The sequence below is a fragment of the Protobothrops mucrosquamatus genome, unplaced genomic scaffold (genome assembly GCF_001527695.2).
Source record: "Protobothrops mucrosquamatus isolate PMUCROS unplaced genomic scaffold, P.Mucros_1.0 scaffold2047, whole genome shotgun sequence".
Classification (NCBI taxonomy): Eukaryota; Metazoa; Chordata; class Lepidosauria; order Squamata; family Viperidae; genus Protobothrops; species Protobothrops mucrosquamatus.
Window position 1 is genome coordinate 10639 of NW_015388154.1, and position 27799 is coordinate 38437.

Sequence of the window (27799 nt, forward strand, 5' to 3'; positions counted from 1 at the left end):
AAGGTAAGAGTCTCATTACAAATACTGAATGCATGAGGGAGCTGACATCCAAGACCCTTGGCAGTTATATTGCAGCAGAGAGGGCTGTGGCAGACTGCAGAAATTATGCAGACCTTCTTCCTACTGGAACTGGGAAGCAGATTAGAATTTTCAGGGAAACCCACTTCCCATGCACAATTTCAAGGCACGCGCAAAACATCCCAATTTAAAAGAAACAGGACAGAAATACTTACACTCCACAGCACAGTTCCACAGAGGTATTCACTGCATGTTTGGAACCCTCAGCCAAGACTTTTTCAACTGGGACACCTACTGACACAATACGAACCAGATCGGGATACACCTGAAAGATTTCAGAGAAGACCACATGGCATGGCAATTATTGGCTGTACAATTATTGGTAAGCTACAACTATTACATGGACATAATTATGTGTAAGATGGCAGCACCCTTGAGAATGTGCTGAAGACCAATCTGTGGGAAGATCTGAACACACTATCTCCACTCATTTGTCCACATTTCTTACAGCAGCACAATCCAAGCCCTGCCACCTTTGTTTGTGTCAGCATCACATACATACACAAAGGGACAGGGCTTAGCTCACGTGCTATGACCCCTAACGCTCCTGAACAATTGCTGCTGGATGAGAAAGATATTACTAACAGAAACAAGTGGAAATTGGTTGAACCTGACATATTTTCAATAACAGTCAGCCAAATGCTTGGCTACCAGTTTCTGAGATTCTCAAATTCCATGAATTTCAAAGGTTCCTTTTTTTCAGAATGCTCAGTATTTTGTGGCTGGGAATTAAAACAAAGGGGGAAGGAACAAGTATTATGGAAATGGGATTCAGAAGCAGGAGCCAAGTAGTGTAACTATAGAGAAAGCATACAGAATTATACACAATACTGGCTATTTCAGACGTTTTTAAATCCAATTTACTTTGAAATTTAATCAATTATATTTTGCAGCACTTATGCTCTGTAAGGCCCATTTGGGAGTTATATACTAACAGACATAGGGGAGGGGTCACACATGCTTTTCCCAACTTTGTATACTGAATATGAAAGAAGACAATGAATGTGTTTAGCTGAAAAAAGTTACAGGCAAGGCATAAATGAGAATTTTACATAACTGCAAGTCTTGATCATGCAGGAAATATAACTGTTCAGATGAAATATGATTATATTCTCTGTACAAACCTAGTTCAATCATGGAAGAGCATGATATAAAGCTCTAAAATGTATTCTATGCTTTTCTAGGGTTTTTATTAACATTTTTTTTCAAATGTACCAAAAAATTAATCACCAACACTCCCAGACACATCCTTTGATCTATCTATCCTGAGGTAAAAAAGCCCCATTAAATTAGAGATAAAAACCATCTAACAGTTCTTTATAGGTCAGAATTTTAATTTCAAGAGACCATATAATTCACAGTAGAATTTAGTAAAAAGTTCTTGGAGAAATTATATGCATCAAAATGCAAAACAAATGGGGAGAATCATGTAGTAATTTTGGAGTCACTTTTAAAATGCATATTTGTAATTGTTAGACATTTCGATTAAAAATACATTCAAGAATGTAAATATTTACCCAGAAATGACTCCAAATGTCTCCAGAACAAAATACCTATCCTGGCTGAGGTCACTATGGATGTGATTTTTAGCTATTTAAGACTTTTTCCTTTAGTCACTGCCATCCCCCAAATTACCGTATCCAGTTTCCGGAGTCCTAGAACATCACTGGTCTGATTAAGGGGAGCTTTTCGTGTATAGACAGTTTCATTCCTTTTGATCATCTCTTGGACCACACTTTCTACCTCTTGCAGATTCTCTGTTTTTATGGGAACCTGATGAAGAAAAATATACTTCATCAGAAAGATGCAGCATTACACAACATGAAGTTTAGTGTATTGTAGAATCCAAAAGAGTCGATGATTAGTTTCCAAAATTCAGTTTCAGGAGTTAACACTCACTAGATTTTTATGCTTCGGTATTCTAAAAACTGGAATCAATAGTTCTTGAACCAAACTATATAACATTTGTTTGCCAACATATACAAATTTTGTATAAGAGAATGCTATCAAAACTTACATTTTTAGGCTTTTAGTGTGAAAACACCAAGTAGTCACAATAGCAATTAGGATTACATGGCAATTGATGAGTTGTCTTGTGCATGTTACACATTAAAACATAAATCTATAGTTAAATGCTCCAAAACAAATTGCTTACATCACTCCACCTCCATTTATACATTGAATTTGGACCTGCATAACATACAATTCCCTCCATCTGTTATTTTAGGGCTTTTCTTCAATGCTGGATGCTCTCCATCCTTGAACTGACAAAAATCTGTATTGCAAGACATTCACTCTTCCCACTGCCAATTCTGTCTCTCCTTTATTATCTATATCAAATTACTCATTAACCAAATTTTCCTCCATGGTAAAGAATGACCAAATCCAACAGAATTTATATGCCCCGTGGCAGTCCTTGGTCAGTGTTGGAGGAATAAGGAGAATACCTGTGGCAAGATGGCCAGCAAACAAATTTAATAAATAAAAATAAAAATACTGTTTCAATACCAGGACTACTAACAATGACTTAAGTCTAAAGGCTGTCTCATTCATATGTTAGGGGACAAGATAGTAGGTGTTGAACTAACTTTTGCAGCTCAACTCTAGTTGTGTTCCAGGTTTTCTTATCCTCCCTGCTCTAAATGTGGAGTAGTTTGGGGATACCAGGCACCTTGGTGTTGACAAAAAATCGCAGATGCTCAGCAGTCACACTGGATCCCTGCTGTTCTGTGCAGTCTCCCAAGACTTGGCGGAGTGCAAAGTTTAACAAGTGGGTAGCTGTGTGGTTCCTCATGGAGGCTAGCCTCTGAGCCTGAAAGCAAAGGCAATGCACTGGATAAGGGTGTGCTGATGTTGTAAAACATTATAAACAAGATGAACATATCAGCAATAAAAATGAGAGTTTTGAATGCATAATAAAATCATTTTGAACACATGCCTGTATATACAAAGCTATACTGATTCTTAATTCACCTACCAAAGCACCAATTATACTGTGTAGGAAAGTTCTCAGCAGAGGTTTTTTTTCCAGCTTTGTTATCCAAGACTCTTTTTCCTCTGCAGATACCACAGATTAAAACTAATTATATCTTTATAATGTCCATGTTTATAACTTCTATAGCCCTTCCTTCTCTAATATTCTTGAATTAACTAGTCAAGAACTACTGGCCCTACAGATGTTGCTGAACGAGCCCTAGCAGCTCTAATTAAAAGGGCAATGAAGGATGCTGAGACCAGTAGTTCAGCGATATCTGAAGATCCCAGGTTACCTTTAACTAATTTAATTAATGTTCAAAGAAACATACTTGTTTGTCAGCCCTTTGAGGTAGGTCAGGTCAAGAAACAGACACTGAAAGGATTCCACGAATGCTACTCTATTATAGGAGATAATGACAGAATCTTGAAATCCCATTAGTTTTGGTTTGTCTGTTTGTTCTATACCAAACAGAATCAAAGCATGGTTATTTTTAGTTTCTTTATTATGCCTTTCACCTTTTTAGGAATGCATTGCCATTTCTTCTCCCTTTAAAGGCTCATCCATTCCTTCTTCAGGATAATCTCTACATTCCTTTACATTGTGTTACTAGAATACCAACTTCATAGCTCTCTTCTCATCCAATAGAAACCGTACATTATTCCTCTACAAATCTTTCGTGTATCTGAAAGTCACCATACTTGTTTTCTAAGATATTCACTGCAGCATAGTGATAAAACTCCTTGATATTCCAAATATGGCTTCTTATAATTAAACAATTATTAAGTAATTAAATTAAAAGAGAAATAGAAAAACAATCTTGTCTTAAATCATTCTATGTGATGAATGTCCGGATGTGAGTTACTAGCACACACAATTTATACTATCAAAAAGTTCCTCCTAAGGGTACAATGGCTTAATTAGAACTATGCATGTCATTAAAAACTGAGCATCTCTCACATTGGCTCAGCAGCCCATTTTGAAGCATTAGCTGCTTAGGATTAGTATAATGCTTGAGTAATAATTTGCTTGAAATAAACTTTGGTAAGGTCTCTCAAAATAACTTTGTTATAACAAAGTTACTCTGCTAAAAAATCTCTATTTGCAAATGTTACCCTCCACTTATTTCAATGGGTCATGTAGTTGAGAATTGTTAGGGAATCTGCAGGTTTTTTTCTTTCTGAATCTTGAATGTAAGACACTGTCTTGTGCTAAGCTGCAACATGTATATTTGTTAATCTTTGTGAGTTAGTTGAAAGGAAAATAGTGTTAGGGAAAAATCAACAAAGGTACAAACTAACATAAAATATCCTACAACTTAGTCCTTTGAAATGTTTGTCATGCCCAGGGTGCAATATGTTTTCTTAACTTTCCACCCAATACAATCTGTTAGTATGGCATGCTTAAAAACATACTGTTGACTCAGGAATTTTATGGCACTGCCCAGCACAGATTGTTACCTCATCCACAAAGAGTTGTACTTGGTCCCCAACCTTCAGGGTTTCTGAAATGAAGACTTCGTGGATTACATAGCCACCAAATACTTGTACTGATTCAACAGGGAAAAGTACATCCTCAAAAGAAGGAAAAAGGCACAACTGTTAACACAGACACTTCATGATTTTTGTGAAGCACGTTCTTCTATTCTTCTACAGGGCATTCAATTACCTTAGTCATTAACAAATTGCTATTTATCAATCAACTAAGCTCTTAAATTAACATTGGGAGAAGTATAGATTAAGATCAGTAGAGGTAAACCTTCTGCATTTAGTACTAATACTATAGTAGTCAGTTTTCTCCTTCCTTTTCGCTTAGATTTGCTACAGTGACTGAAAGAAAAGTAAAAAGATATGGATAAGGAATAAATTGGTGCTATAGTTTGGAGACTACAACCCAGATGGCTTATGCATTTCAAGGAAGCTTATGCCCAGAGTCATCAGGGAATAATTTCAGTTCAGAGTGGGAAAAAGCTTACCTGCTGTCTGCCACACAACATATAGCCTTGATCAGATGCCTGACCACCCTGTTCAGCGTAGAAACAAGTCTTGTCTAACAGGACCCCATAGTGCTGTTTTCCTGAAATTTCCTCTTGTAGAGTCTGATCTCTATATAGTGCTAAGACAGTGGCTTGGCATGGCTTGAACACTGCAGAGAGCAAGAAAAAGGTCACAGACTCCATTTCTATAAGGTGGCCTATTCAATGGAGCCACCTAGAGAACAAGCCAATCATGTAGCACTGATCTGACCAATGCTCACCTAAATTATTTAAAAGCCAATTTTGGATAGTCACATGGCATCAGTACTCGCAGTACCCAAGAACATAAACATATTAAAATGACATTATTATATGTGGGAGTATATAAGAAGGGAGTTTGCCCTTCTCTTTGGGCAAACTCTGGGCAACAGTGGGGCCAGGCATGCTGTGGTCCATGGGGGTTGTGAAGACTCAAACACAACTTAGCAACTGAACAACAACAGTGCCTTCTCATGAAAGATCTTGCCAGTTTCTGTAATGTACTGCTGGAGCCATAACAAGAATTTTCAGCTTCCACCAAACAGATGAAGCTGGGTATGTGAAAAATCTTTGAAATACAAAGATTAACAACTGTGGAGCTATCACTCACAGTTCCCCACATAGGTAATGACAATGATGTATTACTGGCTTTAACTGCATTAAATGAATTTCAATGTGTATCCATTCAATACATGTGCCATAATAGATTTTCTTCCTTCAAGTTCAATTCCACAGCTCCAAATTCAGAAGAGCTAAACTCTCATTGCTCTACAAAAGAGGACAGAATATAGGAAACAACATTAGACTAACTTGGGGGCTACTGGATTATTTAGCCTAAAAATGTCTACTTTGGCTGGCAAAACTTCTTCAAGGTTTCTCCTTTTATGAATGAAATAAAGACATCGTGGAACTTGCTGCAAGTTGCTAAAAATAGGCCTCTTTCCTCTGGATGTGCTGGAGTCCAATTGTCCCATCCCCCCACCAGCTAACTCTCATGGTAATTGGTGAAGACCTGATTGAAGATATGTTGCTGCTTAGGCAAGGCCAAAATGCTGCTTCTCCTCTTTTCCCTCACAGAATGCTACGTGCAAAAAACAACATGGAGAAAGGAAACTAATATTTTCAAGGGCAACAAATGGGATTTAGGTATATAGAGCTCATCTGGTGAGAGAGGAGGTGCTTCCTCTACCAGGAGTGGATAAAGCAGAGTCTCCTACTGCCTTGGCATCAATTGCCAGAAGCTAGTACCAAAATAGTCAAATACAGACTATGTGATTCTCTTAGTATGAGGATCACATAGCCCAGTGATGGCGAACCTTTTAGAGACCGAGTGCCCAAAAACCACTTCGCCCCTGCCCTGCCCCCACCTCTCCTGCCCGCAGGGCCACCCACCACCTCCATGGCCCGCCACAGCATATCGCCCAAGCGGCCCAGCAGCTTCATGGCGGCCATGCCTTCTGTCCACGCCCTGCAGCATCATCTGTACGTGATGGGGCGCGAGGGTGGAGTCTGTCCCCGCTGCTCGGCTGCCATGTCCTTGGCTGTGCTGCTCTGCACAGGCTGCGACCGGGGCAACTTTCCTCTGGGGGGGCTGCTGGTGAGGAGAGGGCCATGGGGAGTGGCGGGGCTGGGGCGACGGCGTGCGTACCCACAGAGAGGGCTCTGAGTGCCGTCTCTGGCACCTGTGCCATAGGTTCGCCACCACTGACATAGTCTATATCCATCTGGAGGCGGGCAGGAAGCCTCTGTGTGGGAGTGGGATGAGCAGTGGGAAGCCTTCTGAAGGCCTCTGACTCTTATAGTGAAGCTCCTGGCCTGCTTCCAAATGGTTTCAAATGGTTGTCTCAGAGGGAGAGGTGACTTGGGCTCTTTTTTCATTGTGAGGCAGATTTCAGATGGAACATGGCTAGGAGGTTTTAGGGATGCAAATCATCCCCTCTTCCATCCTTAACACCTCACAAAACCTGAAACAAATGCTGAAATTAGACTGAAAAACAATTATTTCATTCCATGATTTGAGGTAGATTTTAAGGGTGGAAACAGAACAATTCGTTTCCCTAAAGTCTGCTGCTGCCATTCTCCCACTTATACCATGTCAACTGAGAAAAAATAAATATAAAAAGCAAACAAAAAGAATAGGTCAGCCTCACTGTTTTGACAAAGTCACCATGACAATTGATGATCTTCTATTGACCTTAGGAAGTTCAAGAAGCAGCGATACAGCTACCTCACCCCTCAACTAGAACTCCCCCCCCCCATTATCCAAGATCACTTTATTTAGCTGAAGCTTGCAAGCATGCAGCATACCGATGCAATAATAAAATAAGAAATGGCTGCCTGAGTGTGTTTTTGTAAAACTCACAATTATGCTACTATTGACTTTTCAAATCAGGTAATGAGCCCAGTTATCCTATCCTAACAAAAACATTTATTTCCCTATTAGAAAATAAACTAAGTCTTGTCTTCACCAAGGATGGTTGATCCTTACCATATTTCCCATCTTGTCCAAGTTTACAGTCATACTTGGGGGAATCATCAGTAATAGGCACATTACACTCCTGCAACTGGGCCAATGAAAGCACATCCAGCTGGTTCCCAGGACTCTGTGGTTGCTGTTGCTGTTGCAGCTTAGCATTGTGCTGCACAGGTATGGAGAGGGAAGGAAAGACGCGGAGAGAGAAAACAAAAGAACGAGCCACATCAATTTAATAAAACCTGTACACAGAATTCGGGAGACTGTAGCATTCTCATAAGACTATCCCAATCTAGGATTAAGTTTACGTTTTTGAGAATCTTCGCTCCCTTTTAAATCAAGGGTCGGGGAGGTGGAATTAAATGCTTATGAAATTTTACTCCAAGTCAGTTTGCACCTCATACCTTTTAGGAAAAAAATAAGGCTATTCCACTTGAAAAAAAAACCCAAACAAATCAAAATAAAGACAATATACTTAATCTATTATTATGGATTGTGATTTATTATAGCTAACACAGGGGCTTCTTCAGAGAACCTCAAACAACTGGAGTGAACTCTTTGTAGTCTTCCAGATGTTGCTAAACTCCCAATATTTTTCACCATTTACCATAGGGGCTGTTGGGAGTTCCTTTTAGCTATAGAAAGCCATGGTTGCCTATTCTTGCCTATGTTTCTCTAAAAGTACCATTTTTAAGGCATTGGTCAGAGGAAAAAAAATAGGTCAGTTAGGATGATTCATAAAAAGACATATGTGACGCTTACTTCAACATGTTCCTGAGCCAGATGATCAAAAGTAGCAATGTCTAGTTGTACTCCTTTTTCTTCAAGCATCAATTTAATGAGATCCAGGGGGAACCCCAAATTTCTATAGAGAGACCAAGCTACCTCACCTGCAGGCAAGAATATGGGCAACTTCAGCAACTTTCCTATGGTTAAGCATGTCATCCTATAATGCAGCATCTGCCATTTTTGATGCTTCCTAACTAGAATCTGAAATTGTAAAAAAACCAACCATAGGATAACCACTGACTGTGATTACAGAGACATTGGAAAGTTGCACATGAATTCCCATTAATCAGCCAGAATATCACTCTTTCATGCAAACATGGTCAAAAGGAAGGGACAAGTCAAAGCCAGGCAGGTGGGTTTTACAAATAAAGCATCTATCTCATTACACTGTACATTGTACTTTGGCAGATAGCAGTGGTTGGTTGTGGGGAAATGAGACCCTTGCCTGGGAAGACTTTGGAATGATTCAATTTCTGGAGAGTTCGGTTTATAACTCGGCGTCCTTGTAAGAGAGAAGAGAAAAATGCTGCTTCATTTTCATTGATGATATTCATAATCTGCAGGGAGATAAAAGAGGCAAACTGATTAGGTACAGAAAATAAATAAACCTATTGCTTAAAAAGCCATTTATTACAAGTGTTGAATAAAAGATTAAAAGCCAAATTAAAAAGTTGAATAGCCAAGCTCTTCAAGGTATTTTGCTCACTAAGCAGAAGATGTAGGAAAAGCATGATGCATGCTCAACTCGCTTTCTAGAATTCTACTCTCCCTGCAATCCTACTGTATGATCCAAGTGGAGAAAAGGGCAGAGTAAGAAATATATAAAAGAAAAAATGGCATCTGCTCTAGAAAATAAAATCCAGATTGCATACCCTGTTGACACTGATCTAGGTCCGTGGTGGCGAACCTATGGCACACGTGCCATAGGTGGCACGCAGAGCCCTCTCTGTGGGCACACGTGCCGTGGTCCCAATCCTAGGCCTTCAGCTGGGTTTTATAAAACCTTTTTCGCTTTAGGCCTCCACCGCCGTGTGCAAAAAAAAAAAAGGTTCAATCAATCAATTTCAACTTCTTGCGGTGAAAAAAAAGATCTCGCAAAGTTGGAATTGATTGATTGAACTTTTTAGTCCCACCCAGTCTGCCATTACCACCGCAGCCACGCCCACCCAATGGACCACATCCACCCCACCCGGCACCCGATGATACATAAGTGGGTTTTGGGTTGCAGTTTGGGCACTTGGTTTCTAAAAGGTTCGCCATCATTGATCTAGGTTTTCAGATGCATTTAGTTCACAAAAGACCACCATCAACCATAATTAACTATGGCAACATAGGTATCTGTCATGGAAACCTTTTTGGAACTGAGGCCACAAAGTTGGATGAAGATAAGAAAGAGCATCATTACAATGTATGTGCTCATTTTTCTTTGCACTTATGATTTGTTCTTAGTGTCACATTTGGTGAAATATTTAGGGACTGAACCCTTTCCCCCAACTTTCAAATTGTCATAACACATAATTCCCAATCTATTAGCTGCAGCAGCATCCCTTTAACGAGGGATGTTATTTGCATTCATTGGCAAGATAATTTTTTAAAGTTTAGTAATATTTTTCTAATGTCTTTTCTATCAATAGTCAAACTTTGTGCAATCAAATTATATATCAAAAAACTGATTTTTAATGGTTTTTAAATGAAACCTTTCTCAGGAAAGGTTTTAGAAAATTAACTGGAACTTTCTTTCTCCAGATAGTATACAGTACATGTAAGTTATTGCTTGGACTATTCACTGGGTTAAAAAAATACTGGAAAAGAGGAATATATCTTTCGAAACAAAAGAGGCAAAACAGAGACAGCACATTTTGCCTTAGATCTCTGGCTGTAGATGGGACGCTGGCTTATAGTTTCATTCATATCAGAAGGGCAAATCTCCTGCTTGCATTTGCTCATGTAGGGCACAGAGGCAAACAGTTGGATTGACCTTTAAAATGCATGCTGTATTAGCATAATTGCTCAGGAGACAGCAATGAAGTCCAATCCCACCTCCATTCTTCCACTATTCAAAGTGAGATGGCAAAAAAATAATAATCAAAAACTGGAAGCTGGTATAGTATGCTCATTGAGAGGGAATGGCTAAGGAAAAAGTTCCACTATTTCAAGCAATGTGTAACAATTAGAGATCAAACACAACTTTGAGTGCAGCAGCAGTAGCTGCTTACCTTGTCTGGATCCCTCTTTAGTTCTGGATAAGCATCTCCCTGCAAAGGAAACATCAACTCATTACAGGTCATTAGTAGTGCAACTCTCACTTCTCCCCATCCTTAATTTACATTATATGAAATCAGGAAAAAAATGGGTTTTGTTAGTCTCATGTCAGGAATTATGTAATATAACAGATTATCCTCCCCCCGATCTGCAATTCTATGCAAAAATAAAATATCTGAATAGAATTAATGTGAGTGACAAACAGCATCAGATGTGTTGACTTAACACAAATATTACAAAAGGCCTGTCAGGCTCTTCATATTATTGGACAGAATCACTTCCATGAGAGCTGCCTTTCAGTCAAGAAACATGCAATTCTGCAAACATAACTCTTTCCAGATTCCAAGTTTTTTGATAGTTCTGTTACTAGACTGTATTCTGCATATTTTCTATTTAGCAGATGTAATGTGATATATCTCACTGGAATAGTAGAAGAACTGCTGGGTCACTTACTATTTCTTCTAATATTGAGACCATGTGTAGGATAACCAGGTAGTTTTAACACCTGCATTAAAAAAAACTGCAGTTTCATTCTGCTATATCGCCCATATTTCTAGCAGCTAAGGGCTTCATCATCTGATGCCACAAGATAGTGCCATTTGATAAGGCAACCAGTACAGCAGTGGTTCTCAACCTGTGGGTCGGGACCCCATTTGGGGTTGATAGACCATTTCACGGGGGTCACCAAGCAAGGCTGTCCGCCATTTTTTTTGTCCGCCATTTTTTTCCCCTTTTCCGGCGGGTGCCTTACCTCCCTTGGGCTGGGCCAGCTGGTGGTTGGCCTGCTCCGTCTCTGCCGCTTGCCAGCTACACCTCGGCCGGCGCAGGGGGCAGAACCACGCATGTGCAGCGCTCCCGGACAGGGAAAGTCCTCGACTTACGACCGGTTGGGTAGTCCTTGACTTACGACTGGTTTAGTCCTCGACTTACGACCGGTTGGGGTCGCGGCATTAAAAAGGTTGAGAACCACTGCACTACAGCATTAGAAAAGGAAGTTATCTTCTCTATGAAATCAAATTCTAAGTTACCAGAATTTCTACTACAACAGGAACCAAGCTCGCCAAGAACCCGGGTGGAGCATGGAGAACCTCCGAAGAAAATCGCACAGCCCTGCGCAAGATATGACGCAGAACAAGCCTGCAGGGAAGAAATGTTTAAAAAAGAAATTAGCATTCTGAGTGAGTCGGCAATTTTACTTTTTCAGAAAAACTCTGAATACTTGTTAAAATTTCCACCAAGATTCTCTTAGTGTTTATCTTGTTGGTTTTACAGCTATACCCTTGGTATGCTCCATATATTGTATACTTTATGCATGCATTTTGCGTCTGCTGCAGTCGTCTGTCCTCCACTAATCTTTTGAAATCATTCAAAATTGTAGCTTCCATTTGCCCCACCCTGCTTCCTCTCTCCGTGTAACTTTCTTTCTCAAAACATCAACCCGAATATTCTCTAATCACCCATTCCCAACCTTTCTTTCCCTCATTATTGGACTTTTTCCTTACTCGGCACCAGCCATGCCTGGGAAAATCCCATCCGCAATGCATACAGATAAAGCACGCACGTGATCGGCCACTACTCTGTATGCCATGTTCATTCCCCCTGGGTCAGTCTCGCCAACCAAGCCTTGGTAACCAGGTCCACCGCAGCCCTGAAAGATAATAGAAGACACTGGAGAGAGTCGCACAGGAATACTGCATTCTTGTGGAAGTGCAGAAGAGGGTTGGGGCAGGTGCATGAAACGTTTGAGGACAGGGTGTGAGGGGGTGCACAAGAGATGCAGTATGGGTGTGCAAGGAGCACGGTGTGGGTCAGATGCGCAAGGAGGCTCATCATGGCTCAGGAAGTGTGCACAAGAGGCATGGCACAGGTCAGGGAGGGTGCACAAGAATGTGAGAGACATGGTGCAAGCCAGGAAGAGTGCATGAAGGTGTGTGTGGGGGGGCTGCTGCAGATCTGGGCAGGTGCATGAGGGTGTGCAAGAGACATAGCACAGGTTTGGACAGGTGCACAAGGGTGAGAGGCACAATGAGGGTCAGGAAAGGGGTGTGAGGCAGAGCAGCGAGGTCCATGAGAACGTTTAGCGCCATTTCAAATCAATGTAAATCAATTCAATCATAGTCCTTCATAGTTCTTAACTGGGGCCTATTAGGGAGGTACTGTATGCAATTATACATACAAAACTTCAAAGTCTCAGTAGAACTACGCCAGGCTGATTGTCACCTTATGGATGGCATCCAGGATTGGGGTGAAGAGGTCAGTGTCATAATTGGAGCGTTTGTTCTGAAGAACAGTCATCAACCTTTCTAAGCCCATTCCGGTGTCCACATGATGCTGAGGCAGATGGCGCAAACTCCCGTTGGCCTCTCTAGAAATGTATCAGTTACCAAACAAGGAAAAATGATAAACATTAATTAGAGGCCAAGACTTGTTCTGCTAAAGGGAGGAAAATGACAATGCTGCAAGGGATTAAACTGAAGTTGGAGAAAGGCACCAGGAAGACTGATGAGGACAGACTAGATGACCAAGATCAGTGGAGATTATACAAAGGCTCTTGTCCATCATAAATTAGGATGGGCAATCCTTTGCTATCATTCTATAGAAATAACCTGTTGGATGAGCAAAGGCAAAGCCAGAACCATAAATGAGTAAAGACACAGTTCCTTAGATGTTCTGTTTCCAGTGTTTTATGCTACCCTTTTCTCTCTTAATTTCTTTTGCTTTCTGACACCCTCTTCTTTCTCATCCAAGAAGCAGACTGCAGGATAGGGAGATGTTACCCTTGCTAGAGATCTGGGCTGATTTCTCATTGAAGGCTTTTGAAACCAGGACACAAGCTGTGATGTGGGGTTTGGGCTGAAGGTTGATAAGCTCTGACAATATCAGAATATTAATGCAGAAAGTACACTCACCAGAGGCAATACACAAAGTGATACGGTGAAAAAGAAATAGGTTTTTAAAATTATTTTGTAGATGATGGGGAGATAATGGGCAAAATGGATAATTGAAGCCTTGCAGAGATCTTGCCATGCCACATAAAATTGGTGCAGCCCTCCAGCTGATAAACTACAATATAATTGGGGGGATGACAAGGAGAATATATAATATAAATAATTGGACTGATAAAACAATACTGATTGGTATAAAGCCTGTGAACATTTATTTATTTTAAAAATTTGTATGGCTGCCCATCTTAAAACCAACTCTACATATTCTATGCCATACAAAATTTTGCTAAGAAGTCAAGTTATGGCATTTATATAAAGCTCCAACAGTAACATCATATCATACCTATTGTACTGTATGAAAACGAGATTCCATATCTCCACCACATCAGGACAGCCCTGATTCACAAGCGCTGCTGCATTTCTTCCACCCCCTATATGATCATAATGGATTTCTGTGCAGGGCCCACAGGGACCAGTGTCCCCCATCTCCCAGAAGTTATCTTTCAGGTGAAAAGGAAGAACATGGCTAGGGGGCACGCTGAAAAACAAGCAAAGAACAATCATAAAAAAGAACAAGCAAACAAGCAGAACAGCCAGTAAGTGAAAACAGTAAATCCGTATTTTCCCTTTTCTTCTCCAAATGCCTGGATCTATGAACTTCATAGGCTGGAACTCAGAAATGTCAAAATGGGAAATCTCCGTTTCCAGACTGCCCACTTTGCTGTGGGTAGGTGAAGTCTACTGGTAACTTAGACATGGTGTCAACTTCTGAAACGAACCTGGCTGAAGCCATATTTTTCGTTCTGAGTTACCACATAGATGGGGGGAAGTAGTATTGCTATTTGTATCACTAGACAAAACACTGAGCAGTCCCGTGGAAACCAAGGTCATTCCCGCAGGTGCAGGAAGGAGGAGCAAAGACGATTTGAGAAGCCCGCCAATTGCTTTCATTGGGTAGCATGATTTATAGCATAGTAGAGGGGAGGGGAGTGTTGCTTTTAGTTACTTCAAATCTCTAGGGAAATTTCAGAGTTGATTTCATTTTTGACTGTGCCGTTATTATCTATCCAATAAACATGTGTATTGAAGGAACTTTAAGCCTCGGAGTTCTGCCTTATGTGGTTTCATTAGTTGGAACCTTGACACATGGTTCATTCGTTCTGCTAAATCACACGTGCTTTATAAACCAGAGGCTGGTTTCATAAAACATGCTTAGCCGAATAAACCATTTTGTGGCACAATATGGTACATGCAATCCATTCCTCCTCCACTTTACAATCGTGGCTTCTACTGATGAATGCTACTGAACAAGATGTTACGGTATTCAGTCCATGCTTGTTGCACACAATAGTTTTAGTCTTCTAGGCATGACTAGGGATCAGGATTATGCAGTACTTGAGCAAATTGGGGGTAAAAGTCAAACAAAACCATGTGAAACATAAAACAAAGCTATTAATTATTCCAGGCAATGCACTGACCAATGCTTCTTTCCTAGCCCACTGTCCAGTTTCCATATTATAAATGCTGCTGCAATTATTTCCATATTGCAGTGGGTTTGCAAACATGCCTCTAAGTCTTTTCATTTTATTATTCCAAAGAATTCCTGGAAATTAACTACTTGAAAATGAAGGTTCTGGTGTTTTTGAGAAAACACTTTAAGACTCCTTCCAGATGGAACATTAATGGAAGATTGATTAAAATCTTAAAATATTGGGTATTACAGGTTAAACCTTGAAATATTAGGAATCTGCTTTCAATCTTCTATGTTCAGAATTAACGAAACATGAGAGCTGAATACAAATCTCATAGTACATTTCTTTCAGTGATAATGTATGTAATCTCTAACGCTCATAATTTTGTTCCAGTGGCAATCAAACCTTTTAAGGCCAAAGTTTTGAGCCAGTTGTTATATGGTGCGCAGTTGCACTTATATAAATAGATATTTAACCTAGAGTTTATGCAAACAAAATTCTTGAAATCCTTATTTCTCATCAAATATGATCCCAAATATTTGTATAATGTGCATGCCTCACATAAAAGACTTTTCATAGGATGACAATGAGTATATATTCCAGCCTTCCATTTGAATGCCATACATGTTTATTCGGAAACTGAATCTTATTTGTGCTACTTCACTGTCAACTGCATAAACACTGCTGTATAGAATTAATAGCATCCATCATGACACTCTTTAACTGCTTGCACCACTTAATGATCCATCTGTTAATACTTCCAAGACATTGGCAAAATATCTGTCATAGAAATAGCTTCTAGAAGCCACCTTGTTCCCACTTAATGTAAATTATTGTTTAGGTTATTTATATGACTTATATAATTTGAACATGTATATTATTGTTTGCTTTTAGACCATGGTAAAAAAAAACCTCAAAGTTTCTATAATTTATTTACATTCATTTTTTTTCTTAAAAATTACTTACCCAAGTGTAAGCCATATATCCCTACACTCTTCATCAGCAGTTAGACCAAGTGAAACATCCCCTTCAAAGTAAGTGACATAAAGCTGGTCCTTTGGAATTTCATAGACGTGTGTCAGGAGCTCCCATGCCATCTTACATGCTTCCTCCTAAAACAATGAAGCAATGAAAAATAATAGTTAAATGTTTGGTAAGAAAACAACTGCAGATGCTCCAGAGGGAACAGATTATAAAGAATGATATTAGCTGCTTGTAGCACAAATCAAGGACAACCTGGTGAGCAAATAAAATGAAAATATGGGACTAAACTGATCTGGTGAGGTCTTTTCCCAACTGGATAACCTTGGATAGATTACTCTCTTTTCTATGTATTATGCAGGATACCCTAAATTTCTTGAAGATGCAATAGTCAGATAAACAATTAGTGTCATTAACGGCAGACTAAAATTCTATAAAGTCCTTTTGGCTGTTTATTTCTATACAGTTGTTTAAATAATGTATTCCCAGACTAATGTCCTCAGGTTGTGGTGGAATACAACCCTCACCATGTCTAATCAGCAAAGCCATGCTATCTAAAAATGATGGATGTTACACTTCAACACATTGCAATCCACAGGTTGGAGACAACTGGTTTAAATTATTTAGAAGTAGGAGCATAGAAGACTCATCAAGTCAATATGAATGCAAGGAACAGCAAAACCTATTCACTTTGCAATTAGACAGTTTCCTTGATTTGACTTATGCCTCATGTTTGCATAAAGTGGCTTATATGCACAAATCAGAATAGAATGCTCAACTAAGTTCTTTCTCAAAAATATTATTTCCACATGCAGAAAATCCTTTGTACTGAGAAACCATAAACATTATAACAATTGCTTTACTGTTCCAATTTATGGTGCAGTTTAGAAACAAATATGTCACAAAGAAAAAAGATAATTCTGGATCACATTCGGATCACATTTAGTTACAAATTAATTTAATTACAAATAAGTCATTTTTAAAGCATCTGTAGCAATGCCTTACTTTGAAATAATCACCAAAGGACCAGTTCCCAAGCATTTCAAAGAAAGTATGATGATAAACATCTCGACCCACATCCTCCAAATCATTGTGCTTTCCACCTGCCCGCACACACTTCTGGGTGTTCACAATTCGGCGGTAACGTTTAAGCTCACTTTGAGGATCTGCTGTGCCCAGGAAGATGGGTTTGAACTGGAAATTCAAAAACAAAAAGAAAGGAAATTTCACACAGGAGATATTTGGCTCATACTAAGAGAAGGATTGCTATAGTGAGAAGGCACATTCTCTTATCACTCAATAAACTAAGCTCCCTTAACCATGGTCAGCTAGCAAACATTTCCCAGTGAGTAAAACAAACCCAGCCAATCACATTTTGAAAGTTCTACTGTTCTAGATACTTTTTCTTTTGTGGTATCTGTGAGTTCCTGGAATCAATTTAAACAATGTTTTCAGTGATCAAATAATCATTTGATGCACAGGATGTAAGAAGATCACTCTTTTCCCAATTCCTTTCTTTTCAAAATAATGTTCCCCCAAACCCATGGATGTAGAAAAACAAATTGAAAGATGCTGCTCTGTATTTATTGCCCCACTCTATCTTTTTTAGAGCAGAAATGGTTCCATATTTATAAATCCATCGTTAGTTTAGATTTGGATACACACTGGGCCATTTGATAAAGTTCTCAACTGTATTTGAGCCTCTAGTGTATGTCTGAATGACAATCCAAGACAAACTACAACACGAGTTAACATGTCATGCAAATATGTTCTGTCAGTCTCACATATGCACACAGTGTGCTCAGAATATTGGAGTACAGGACATTATTTTAGCTTAACAGTGATAATATTAAGTGGGAACTTGAACCAGCAACTCTCTGGATGCAATCCATTAAATTAGCTATTCATTATGCTGGTTCCAATGATGCTCTTGAAATGCAGAACTTATATTAAATAATGTTAAATAATGTGAATAATAGTGTAATGCATAATGGCATATGAAGCTGACTTTATTTTTATCTAAAACATTTAACTGAATCAAGTTCTCAACAGAAAACGTGCTAGAGAAAAAAACATAGTTCTTTTTAATAATAATAATAAAGTTGGAAGGGACCTTGGAGGTCATCGAGTCCAACCCCCTGCTCAGGCAGGAAACCCTACACCATTTCAGACAAATGGCTGTCCAGTCTCTTCTTAAAAACTTCCAGTGTTGGAGCATTCACCGCTTCTGGAGGCAGGTTGTTCCACTGGTTAATTGTTCTAACTGTCAGGAAGTTTCTCCTTACTTCTAGGTTGCTTCTCTCCTTGATTAGTTTCCATCCGTTGCTTCTTGTGCTGCCTTCAGGCGCTTTGGAGAATAGCTTGACTCCCTCTTCTTTGTGGCAGCTCCTGAGATACTGGAACACTATCATGTCCCCCTTTGTCCTTCTCTTCATTAAACTAGACATACCCAATTCCAGCAGCTGTTCCTTATATGCTTTAGCCTCCAGTCCCCTAATCATCTTTGTTGCTCTTCTCTGTACTCTTTCTAGAGTCTCAACATCTTTTTTACATCATGGTGACCAAAACTGGATGCAGTATTCCAAGTGTGGCCTTACCAAGGCATTGTAAAGTGGTATTAACAGTTCACGTGATCTTGATTCTATCCCTCTGTTAATGCAGCCTAGCACTGTGTTGGCCTTTTTGGCAGCTGCAGCACACTGCTGGCTCATATTTAGGTGATTGTCCACTAGGACTCCGAGGTCCCTCTCGCAGTTACTACTATTGAGCAAGGTACCTCCTATACTATACCTGTGCATTTGGTTTTTCTTGCCTAAATATAGAACCTTGCTCTTTTCACCATTGAATTTCATTTTGTTAGATAGCGCCCAGTGTTCAAGTCTGTCCAGATCCTTCTGTATCTTAAGCCTGTCTTCTGGAGTGTTGGCTATTCCTGCCAACTTGGTGTCGTCTGCAAATTTGATGAGTTCCCCATCTATCCCCTCGTCCAAATCGTTGATAAAGATGTTGAAGAGCACTGGGCCCAGAACAGAGCCCTGGGGCACCCCACTACACACTTCCGTCCATGTAGATGCGGTTCCATTGAGGACCACACGCTGAGTACGGCCGGTCAGCCAGCTACGGTCAGCCAGCTATCTCAACTGCAGTTCTCAGTTGCATTGTGATGCTTCTTATTCTGACTGCATATTTTCCTTCAGCCGAACATTTTTTCTCCGTTTTACATTTCCAGAAAAATATTCTAGAAGTCTAAAATGTTGTAAAATGCAATGCAACTTTACGAGCAAATAAGCATTTCTTTTTAGCAGCGAGAAAGATGTAAAACGACAGCACCGTAGCAGCGGCATTTACACCACGGAAAAAAAATTCCGAAAAAAAGGGAACGAGATAACATCCGATCAGAGCCGTTCAAGGGCAACGGCGGAACCATTCCGCGAAGCCTGTTCTTTCCGCGCCCTATTTTGGGAACGTACCTGGTTCATTCCCGCGTTCACGAACAGCAGCCCGGGATCGTTTCGCGGCCTCACAGAAGCCGAGGGAACGACTTGATGCCCGTGCCGCTCCTGGAAGAACTGGAGGAACATCTGGCGCACGTGCGCGGAGGACAAGGAGGCAGTTGAGCGAGATTGGAAAGAACTGTAATGCCAGTTGCAGGGCAACCGGAGAAAGCATCTCACGCAGCTCTTCACTGTCGCCGCCATCTTAGCTGCGGGCAGAATTGTGGGAATCGGAGGAGGAGGCAAAGCTTGAGAAGTGACATGTGTATGAATGCATAAGAGCTCGAGCTCCATGTCACTGAGTGTGGAATTGCTCTCACATTTTTTGAAATTACAGTGATCTCTTTGTAAAGCAGAGTTTCTTACATTGCCGTCCTTGGGGAGGTGCAGACAGAGTCCACATTCAACCTTTTAATTATATTGTTACAAAGAATCCACTTCTCCCAAAGTTCCGTTTGCATTGTTAATTTGTGTTCATTTTGGCGTTTGGATTTTTAGGGCAGGTGCGTACATTAAGGTTACACTAAAGGGAAGTGTGATGGCAAGAAAATTAGGAATCCCCGTTTTAAAGGGATTATAAGTATATTCAAATAGATCCCTCCAATGCAAGGTTGTGGCTCATTTTGTTACCTGTCTGGGGGAGGCTGGTCCTCAGGGCATGCACTGCCATAAAAAAAGGTGTGATTCCTGAGTTCAACAAGATGACATTGTTTAATAGAAGGGGCCCGGAGCAGTCCTTTCTCCTAGATCTTGTCAGCGGGAGGAGGGCGGAGGTGGTGAGCAAAAACAGTGGAAGAGCAGCTGTTTGGGATCCTGCAAATACATTGTGATGGGTGCACTATGGTACTGATCATCAAACATGCATAAATAAAAGTTTTCTGCAGAGTTGCATCAGTTCCCATCCTCAAAGTTTAGGAAAGTTATATGAAACCCCCTCTTGTTTTTTAAAAGTCCATTGCTTTGGCTAAAAAGTTAAAACACTCTTCATTCTTTGTCTTGGTAGAATGACAAACACTCTATTCATTTTAGCCTTGAAATCCAATAGATAGAGGTTTAGAGGATAGGAAAAAAAAACTTTAATAATGTTGAGGATATTAAAAACTACAGACAGCACTCCCCAGACTTGAAGTATTAAGAACTAGTATTTTAATTATATTCCGATTAAACAAAAAAAAACCCTTCATTTTCCTGCAAAACAAATACTGTAGGCTCCAACATACTATCTCTTTAAAAGATGACTAAGTGAGGAGTATAGAAACAAAAGGTAAAGATTGTGAAATGATGTAAAAGTTGGAGTCATCAATTTTATTTTTAAAGTATGGTTTCTTTGTATACCATTTGAATTTTTATGCTTTCTTGGATTTTGAGTTTTAAATAGGGACAATTTTTAACGATTTTAAAGAGCCACAGCTACCAATATTTGGGTTTTAATTGGTTTTTAGTAGGGGAAATTTTTTGTATGATGTTTTAATACGCTGTGAGCCGCCCTGAGTCCCATGGGGAGAAGGGCGGCATATAAATCCTGTTAAATAAATAAATAAATAAATAAATTTTAATAAGTATATTACTGAATGTGCTTTAGTCAAATTGAGGCATCAAAGGCCAGAGAGCACCTGTGGAAATTGAACCATTAAAAAAAAAAGTTGCATCCTTTTTATTGCGTGGATGCAATTTAAATACACAGTAGAAATGTAAAGAAACCACTAGGTTGCGCTGCTTCTATATTGATTCAAAAGATAGAGGAACTGATTGAACAAAGACTTTTCTGGAAGAATGTAAATGCAGAGCTGGAAATTCTAGTTTTTGAATGTGTGTTTCAGCCTATTGTCATTCTGATTTTAAAGCTGTCTCAGATTTTTTGGAGGTATATTAAAATGTTGTTCCTTCAAATTGAGCAGATTAAAAATACCACAGGGAGTTGAACTGCTAGGAACTACGGTAGCAGTTAAAGCACAAATTAACTTTATTGTGAAAGAACCGCTGGGCTAAGCTGGCTCTAGTGGCACTTCCTGTTAAGAAGATGTCAGAAATGACTCAGCAAGCATTATGCAGACTAGGGTAAAGACGTAAAGTTTCACAAATGACTTAAAAGCTGGACCAGAAAATTTATTTTAGTGTACGTTACAGTTCTTTTCCATTCTGATTTTTATTCTCTTTAGTTTTAGGAGGCATTTAAAAAAATGTGTTAGAATCAAAAAGCCAGGCAGCGCCCACGGGACTCGAACTACCAGGAACTAGCAGTTGAATGACAACTACTCGGATTGCGAAGGAACCGCTAGGCTAAGCTGGCTCAAGTGCTAGTTCCTGTTCAGAAGATATAAGAGACAACTCAGCAAGATTGCAAACTAATAGAGTAAAGAGGTAGAGATTCACAAATGATGTAAAAGCTGGACTGGAAATTTTATTTTCAAAGTGTGCATTCCAGTCCTTTTCCATTCTGATTTTTAAACTCTTTCTGGTTTTAGGAGGCTTTTAAAAAAATGTGCTATAACCAAAAAGCCAGGCAGCGCCCACGGGACTCGAACTACTAGGAACTAGCAGCTGAATGACAACTACTCAGATTGCGAAGGAACCGCTAGGCTAAGCTGGCTCAAGTGCTAGTTCCTGTTCAGAAGATATAAGAGACGACTCAACAAGATTGCAAACTAATAGAGTAAAGAGGTAGAGATTCACAGATGATGTAAAAGCGGGACTGGAGATTTTATTTTCAAAGTGCGCATTCCAGTCCTTTTCCATTCTGATTTTTAAACTCTTTCTGGTTTTAGGAGGCATTTTTAAAAATGTGGTATAACCAAAAAGCCAGACAGCGCCCACGGGACTCGAACTACTAGGAACTAGCAGCTGAATGACAACTACTCAGTTTGTGAAGGAACCGCTAGGCTAAGCTGGCTCAAGTGCTAGTTCCTGTTCAGAAGATATAAGAGACGACTCAACAAGATTGTGAAAGCAGTGGAATAAAGATTTTCAGATGTAAGAGATTGAAATTTGTTTTTTTTAGAATGTATAGTCCAGTCTTTTTTCATGTTTTTCACCTCCATCTTAAGTTTCAGAGATACTTTCAAAAATATTTTCTAATTGAGCTGATGGAAAATATATGCTGAGGGTTTCTTTCAACATATAAATCACAAGAAAAAGGTCAAGGAAACTGTTGGTCCACTAAAGAGAGAAGATGGCAAGGAAGTAACAGGCAGTAGAGAGAAAGCACAGCTGCTTAACTCATTCTTTGCATCAGTCTTCACGCAAAAAGAAATTATAGCCCAACCTACCAAACACATAATTGTAAAAGACAGACTAGAATTAAAATTTAAAATAAGCAAGGAAATGGTAAGAGAACACCTATCTGATCTTGATGAATATAAATCACCTCGACCTGATGGATTACATCCCAGAGTTCTGAAGAAGTACCATATCTTTAAAAAATCCTGGAGCACCGGGGAACTGCCAGAGGATTGGAAAAGAGCTGATGTGGTTCCCATCTTCAAAAAAAGAAGAAAAAAAAAACAGCCCCAGGAAACTACAGACCAATCAGCCTAACATTAATACCTGGGAAGATACTGGAAAAGATAATCAAAAACAGGTCTGTGAACATCTAGAAACAAAGTTATAACTAGTATCCAGCACGGGTTTGTTTAAAAACAGATCATGCCAAACCAATCTTTTTTCATTCTTTGACAAAGTGACTAAATTAGTAGACCAGCGAAATGCTATGGACATAGCATACTTAGATTTCAGCAAGGTATTCAACAAAGGAGACCACAACCTACTTAGTAAACTAGAAAAATGTGGGATAGAAGCATCACCACCAGATGGATTTGTAACTGGCTGACAACTCACTGAGTACTTAATGGTACTACATCTATATGGAGGGAAGTAAGCATTGGGGTACCACAAGGCCCAGTACTCTTCAATATCTTCATAAATGACTTAGATGAGGGAATAGAAGGGGAACTCATCACATTTGCAGATGACACTAAGGTGGCAGGAATTGCCAACATCCCAGAAGACAAGCTTAGAATCCAAAAAGATCTTGACAGACTTGAACAATGGGCCCTATCCAACAACATGAAATTTAATGTGGAAAAAGCAAGATTTTACACCTAGGCAGGAAAAAACAAAGGTACTAGTACAGATTAGGTGAAACCTGTCTATTCTCCAAAGCACCTGAAGGTAGGACAAGAAGCAATGGATAGAAACTAATCAAAGAGAGAAGCAACCTAGAACTAAGGAGAAATTTCCTGACAGTTAGAGCAATTAATCAGTGGAACAACCTGCCTCCAGAAGTTGTGAATCTCCGACACTGGAAATTTTTAAGAAGAGACCGGACAACCATTTGTCTGAAATGGTATAGTGTTTCCTGCCTAAGCAGGGGGTTGGACTAGATGACCTCCAAGGTCCCTTCCAACATCATCATCATTTTGTTGTTGTTGTTGCTATCATATCACCCCTCATCCTTCTCTTCATTAAACTAGACATACCCAATTCCAGCAACCGTTCCTTATGTTTTAGCCTCCAGTCCCCTAATCATCTGTTGCTCTTCTCTGTACTCTTTCTAAAGTCTCATCATCTTTTTTACACCATGGCGACAAAAACTGGATGCACTATTCCAAGTATGGTCTTACCAAGGTGTTATAAAGTGGTATTAACACTTCAAGTGATCTTGATTCTATCCCTCTGTTAATGCAAATGGCATTGCATACCAAAACAACTAGAGTTTTTTTTCCCTCGTGCCATCACTCTGTTGAACATCTAATTACCACAGTACTGTCTTATGTCTAAAGATATTTACCCATGTAGTAGTGCTGTATTACTATTATCCTTCTCATCTTTTCTACTACCTTTTATTGGTATATTACACATTGTCAATAAAATATTTTATTCTGTTCTATTCCAGTGGTTCTCAATCTTTTCTTCACCATGAGCTCCCTTTAAATATCTTTTGTGACCATGGACCATGGCCACAGATCCCAAGACTTAACTCAAGATTTAAATCATAACATTTCTTCAAGCCTTTGTGGACCTCCTGTGATGACATATGCCCCCACAGAAGCCCACGAACCATTGATTGAAATTCTCTTCTCTTCTCTCTCCTATTCTGTGGTCGTGCAGTGGTTGGAATGCAGTATTGCAGGCTAATTCTGCTGATTGCCAGTAGTTCAGCAATTTGAGTCTCACCAGCTTAACTTGACTCAGCCATCCATCCTTCCGAGGTCGGTAAAATGAGGACCTAGATTGTTGGGGGTAATATACTGACTCTTTAAACCAGAATTCCCCAACCTTTCCAGCTTTGCAGACCAGTGGGGCGGGGGAAAGGAGATGGTTTCATGCGAGGGCTCGAGATGTTCAGGCATGGGCACACGCAGCTCCATTTGCACGAGTCTTGTGCATGCATGCCCACACAAACGGAGGGCATGAGCACATGCTCGCCCGCTACTTGCACAAGTGGGTATGCGCGTGGGCATGCAAACCCACCATTTCTGCAGCGTGGTTGCAAATGGCTCACTAGTGGGCCACAGTCGAGGTTGGGGACCTCTGCTGTAAACCACTTAGGCCAGTGGTTCTCAACCTGAGGGTCGGGACCCCATTTGGGGTCGATCGACCATTTCACGGGGGTCGCCAAGCAAGGCTGTCCGCCATTTTTTTTGTCCATTTTTTTTGTCCGTCATTTTTTCCCCTTTTCCGGCGGGTGCCTTACCTCCCTTGGGCTGGGCCAGCTGGTGGTCAGCCTGCTCCGTCTCTGCCGCTTGCCAGCTACGCCTCGGCCGGCGCAGGGGGCGGAACCATGCATGCGTGGCGCTCCTGGGCAGGGAAAGTCCTCGACTTACGACCGGTTTAGTCCTCGACTTACAACCGGTTTAGTCCTCGACTTACGACCAGTTGGGGTCGCGGCATTAAAAAGGTTGAGAACCACTGACTTAGGCTGTAAAGCACTGTGAAGCAGTATATAAGTCTAAGTACTATTCTATTCTATTCTATTCTATTCTATTCTATTCTATTCTATTCTATTCTATTCTATTCTATTCTATTCTATTATTCCATTCCATTCTATTCCATTCCATTCCATTTTACTCTATTCTCTCCTCATAATTGGAAGGAGGCCCTGTTGAAGTAGAACTGTACTGTTTAATCAATTAAAATGCTAACAGAAAGCTCCAATTATTCAGATATTTTGTTCTTTTTTTGTCAATGTTTTATTTAAATTCTTGATGAGTGCTATAACCACTAAATCAAAATGTGATTTGGTTGACTATGGCTTCACATACTATAGAAAGTAGAAACCCAACCAATATATTTTTGTTTATGGTTTATTCTTTGAAACTTAGCCAGTGGTATTTTATTCGGTACTGTATAGACAAGAAAAACCAGGATTTAGAGAACAGCATGAACATACCCATTATCTTTCACACAAATAAGTGGTTCTTTTAAAATCACCAGCTGCTAGTTACAATATGATAGATGTGCAAAGAATTTGAGGATCCTGATCTGAATTGGGGTGTCCCTGAATGGAAAGGATTTGATATATTTAGGAGCAAGGAATCTGCTCCTGAAAGGTAGCTTCAAATGGGGTACAGAAATCATACATTTTTATAGAAAAGGTGATCTTTTGTGAAAGCGTAGTGTTTGAATGTGTTTGTGTCATGTGATGTTTATTCTCATGAATGTGGGGTTCCTGGGAGAATCAGATTTAATTAACTCTATTAGAGTTTATAGATCTTTTTCTTTGGTGTATGTATTAAGTTTGAGTAATTTATTTGGCGGTTCAAGGAAGTTTGAGGGTTTTTTTCTGTTTCCTGTAAAACTTTCCACATAGGAATAGCATTTCAAAATAAAGAAGAGGTATCTATTTCAAAAATATTATTTTTATGCAAAGACATGTTTAACTGATGTCAAATATTCAACTGAGGTACTTTTCTAGCTAAAATAAAGAAACCCCCAAACAAACAAAAAACCTAATTTGTTGAGTGCTTTTGAATTTAATGAACATAGGTGCTTAATTGGTTAAAATTAAGTTAAACTATTAAGTGAACTTCACTTATAATGAAATTATAAAATATGTCACTGAAGGAATTTGGGTATCCTTGGAAGGGGGTGATTTGGGCTAAATAAACTTCCTTTCATACCAGCTGAATTCCTCCGAGTCTGTTTTCATAGGTGCCTGGAGGACAAAGCGATTTCTTGCAGACATTCTACTTGCTAACTTCAGTACAAACGTAGATAAAAAGGCAATAATTCTTAAACCCACTCGAGAAGATAAAAGTAAAAAAGTTTGCGATTGTTTGCAAAGCGTTATTATACCCCAAAACCAGCAGTTGTGGCAGAAATGCCCCTTTCCCCGTCAAACGCAGAGCCCAATCAGTCCTGCAGAAGTCAAAATTGGGTTTGTGACATAACTGACGAATCAGCTAAACGCAACAACAGCGCCCGCGCCTGTCTCTGGTATCGATTAGTCCCGCCTGCTACTTTTGCCGCTTTGGGTACCATCTTTGTGGGGGGCGGCTGAAGGCTGCGAGACGTTGATTTCTTTGCCCGACCTTAGGAGGAGCATGTCCGTTCCGCTCAAATCGGGCGATTGCTTCTGCCTGTAAGTGGCGCGGGCCATGAAAGATGGCGGAGTGTTTTGGCGGCGACGACCGGATTTCTCGTCCCTCAGGATGGTTGGGGCAAGTTTGGTGCCTCAGGCGAGTTGGCATGAATGAAGAATGGCTGCTGCTGGAGGATGGGAGCGAGGTGAGAGCGCTAAGGGCCTTTTCTCTCGATCGGGGCTTGAGGGTCGAGGGAGGGACGGCGAAAGAGGGAGAAAGAGCCCCCGGCGCCCCCTGGTGGCTATTTAGGAATTACATTCGTGGGGTGCTCTGTGCTCCCAGGAACCTGCCAGCTTTTTTTTTTTTTTTAAATTAAGGGGTCTGCATTGAGGATCACTACGTCAAAACCCACCTTGCTGCGTTAAGCCAATTACATTCCAGAACTGCTAGTGAGGATCTCGGGGGGAAAAAGAAACCTGTGCCAGACTAACCTATTTTTATGACAGTGATTAGTTCGGAGTAGAGTATTGAGAAGATAATGTAAATAAAGTGTTTTTGAAACTTGGCAACTTTAAGATGTGTGGACTTCAAGTCCCAAATTTCCCTAGCCAGCATGCATGGAAGTTGAAGTTCACAACTCCCAAATTTCCCTAGCCAGCATGCATGGAAGTTGAAGTTCACAACTCCCAAATTTCCCTAGCCAGCATGCATGGAAGTTGAAGTTCACAACTCCCAAATTTCCCTAGCCAGCATGCATGGAAGTTGAAGTTCACAACTCCCAAATTTCCCTAGCCAGC

General features: G+C 40.1%; 2 protein-coding genes across 2 annotated transcripts in view; one reads left to right on the forward strand and one right to left on the reverse strand.

Annotated features, from left to right (window-relative positions):
* The window catches only part of AARS2 (alanyl-tRNA synthetase 2, mitochondrial), a 29018-nt gene extending 9331 nt beyond the window's left edge, over positions 1-19687 (reverse strand). Inside the window, exons 1-16 of the mRNA XM_015823916.1 lie at positions 19459-19687; positions 16994-17182; positions 15974-16119; positions 13879-14073; positions 12811-12955; positions 12093-12238; positions 11619-11727; positions 10545-10583; positions 8774-8885; positions 8302-8429; positions 7555-7705; positions 5028-5197; positions 4513-4626; positions 2750-2890; positions 1714-1851; positions 234-343 (exon numbers count right to left, since the gene is read on the reverse strand). Coding sequence (XP_015679402.1) covers positions 234-343; positions 1714-1851; positions 2750-2890; positions 4513-4626; positions 5028-5197; positions 7555-7705; positions 8302-8429; positions 8774-8885; positions 10545-10583; positions 11619-11727; positions 12093-12238; positions 12811-12955; positions 13879-14073; positions 15974-16119; positions 16994-17182; positions 19459-19686 — 2261 coding nt within the window. The 5' untranslated portion in view covers position 19687. The remainder of the gene's footprint in view (positions 1-233; positions 344-1713; positions 1852-2749; positions 2891-4512; positions 4627-5027; positions 5198-7554; positions 7706-8301; positions 8430-8773; positions 8886-10544; positions 10584-11618; positions 11728-12092; positions 12239-12810; positions 12956-13878; positions 14074-15973; positions 16120-16993; positions 17183-19458) is intronic.
* A 7397-nt stretch (positions 19688-27084) lies between these two features.
* Positions 27085-27799, forward strand: part of RNF8 (ring finger protein 8) — a 17571-nt gene continuing 16856 nt past the window's right edge. The window contains exon 1 of the mRNA XM_015823917.1: positions 27085-27207. Coding sequence (XP_015679403.1) covers positions 27085-27207 — 123 coding nt within the window. The remainder of the gene's footprint in view (positions 27208-27799) is intronic.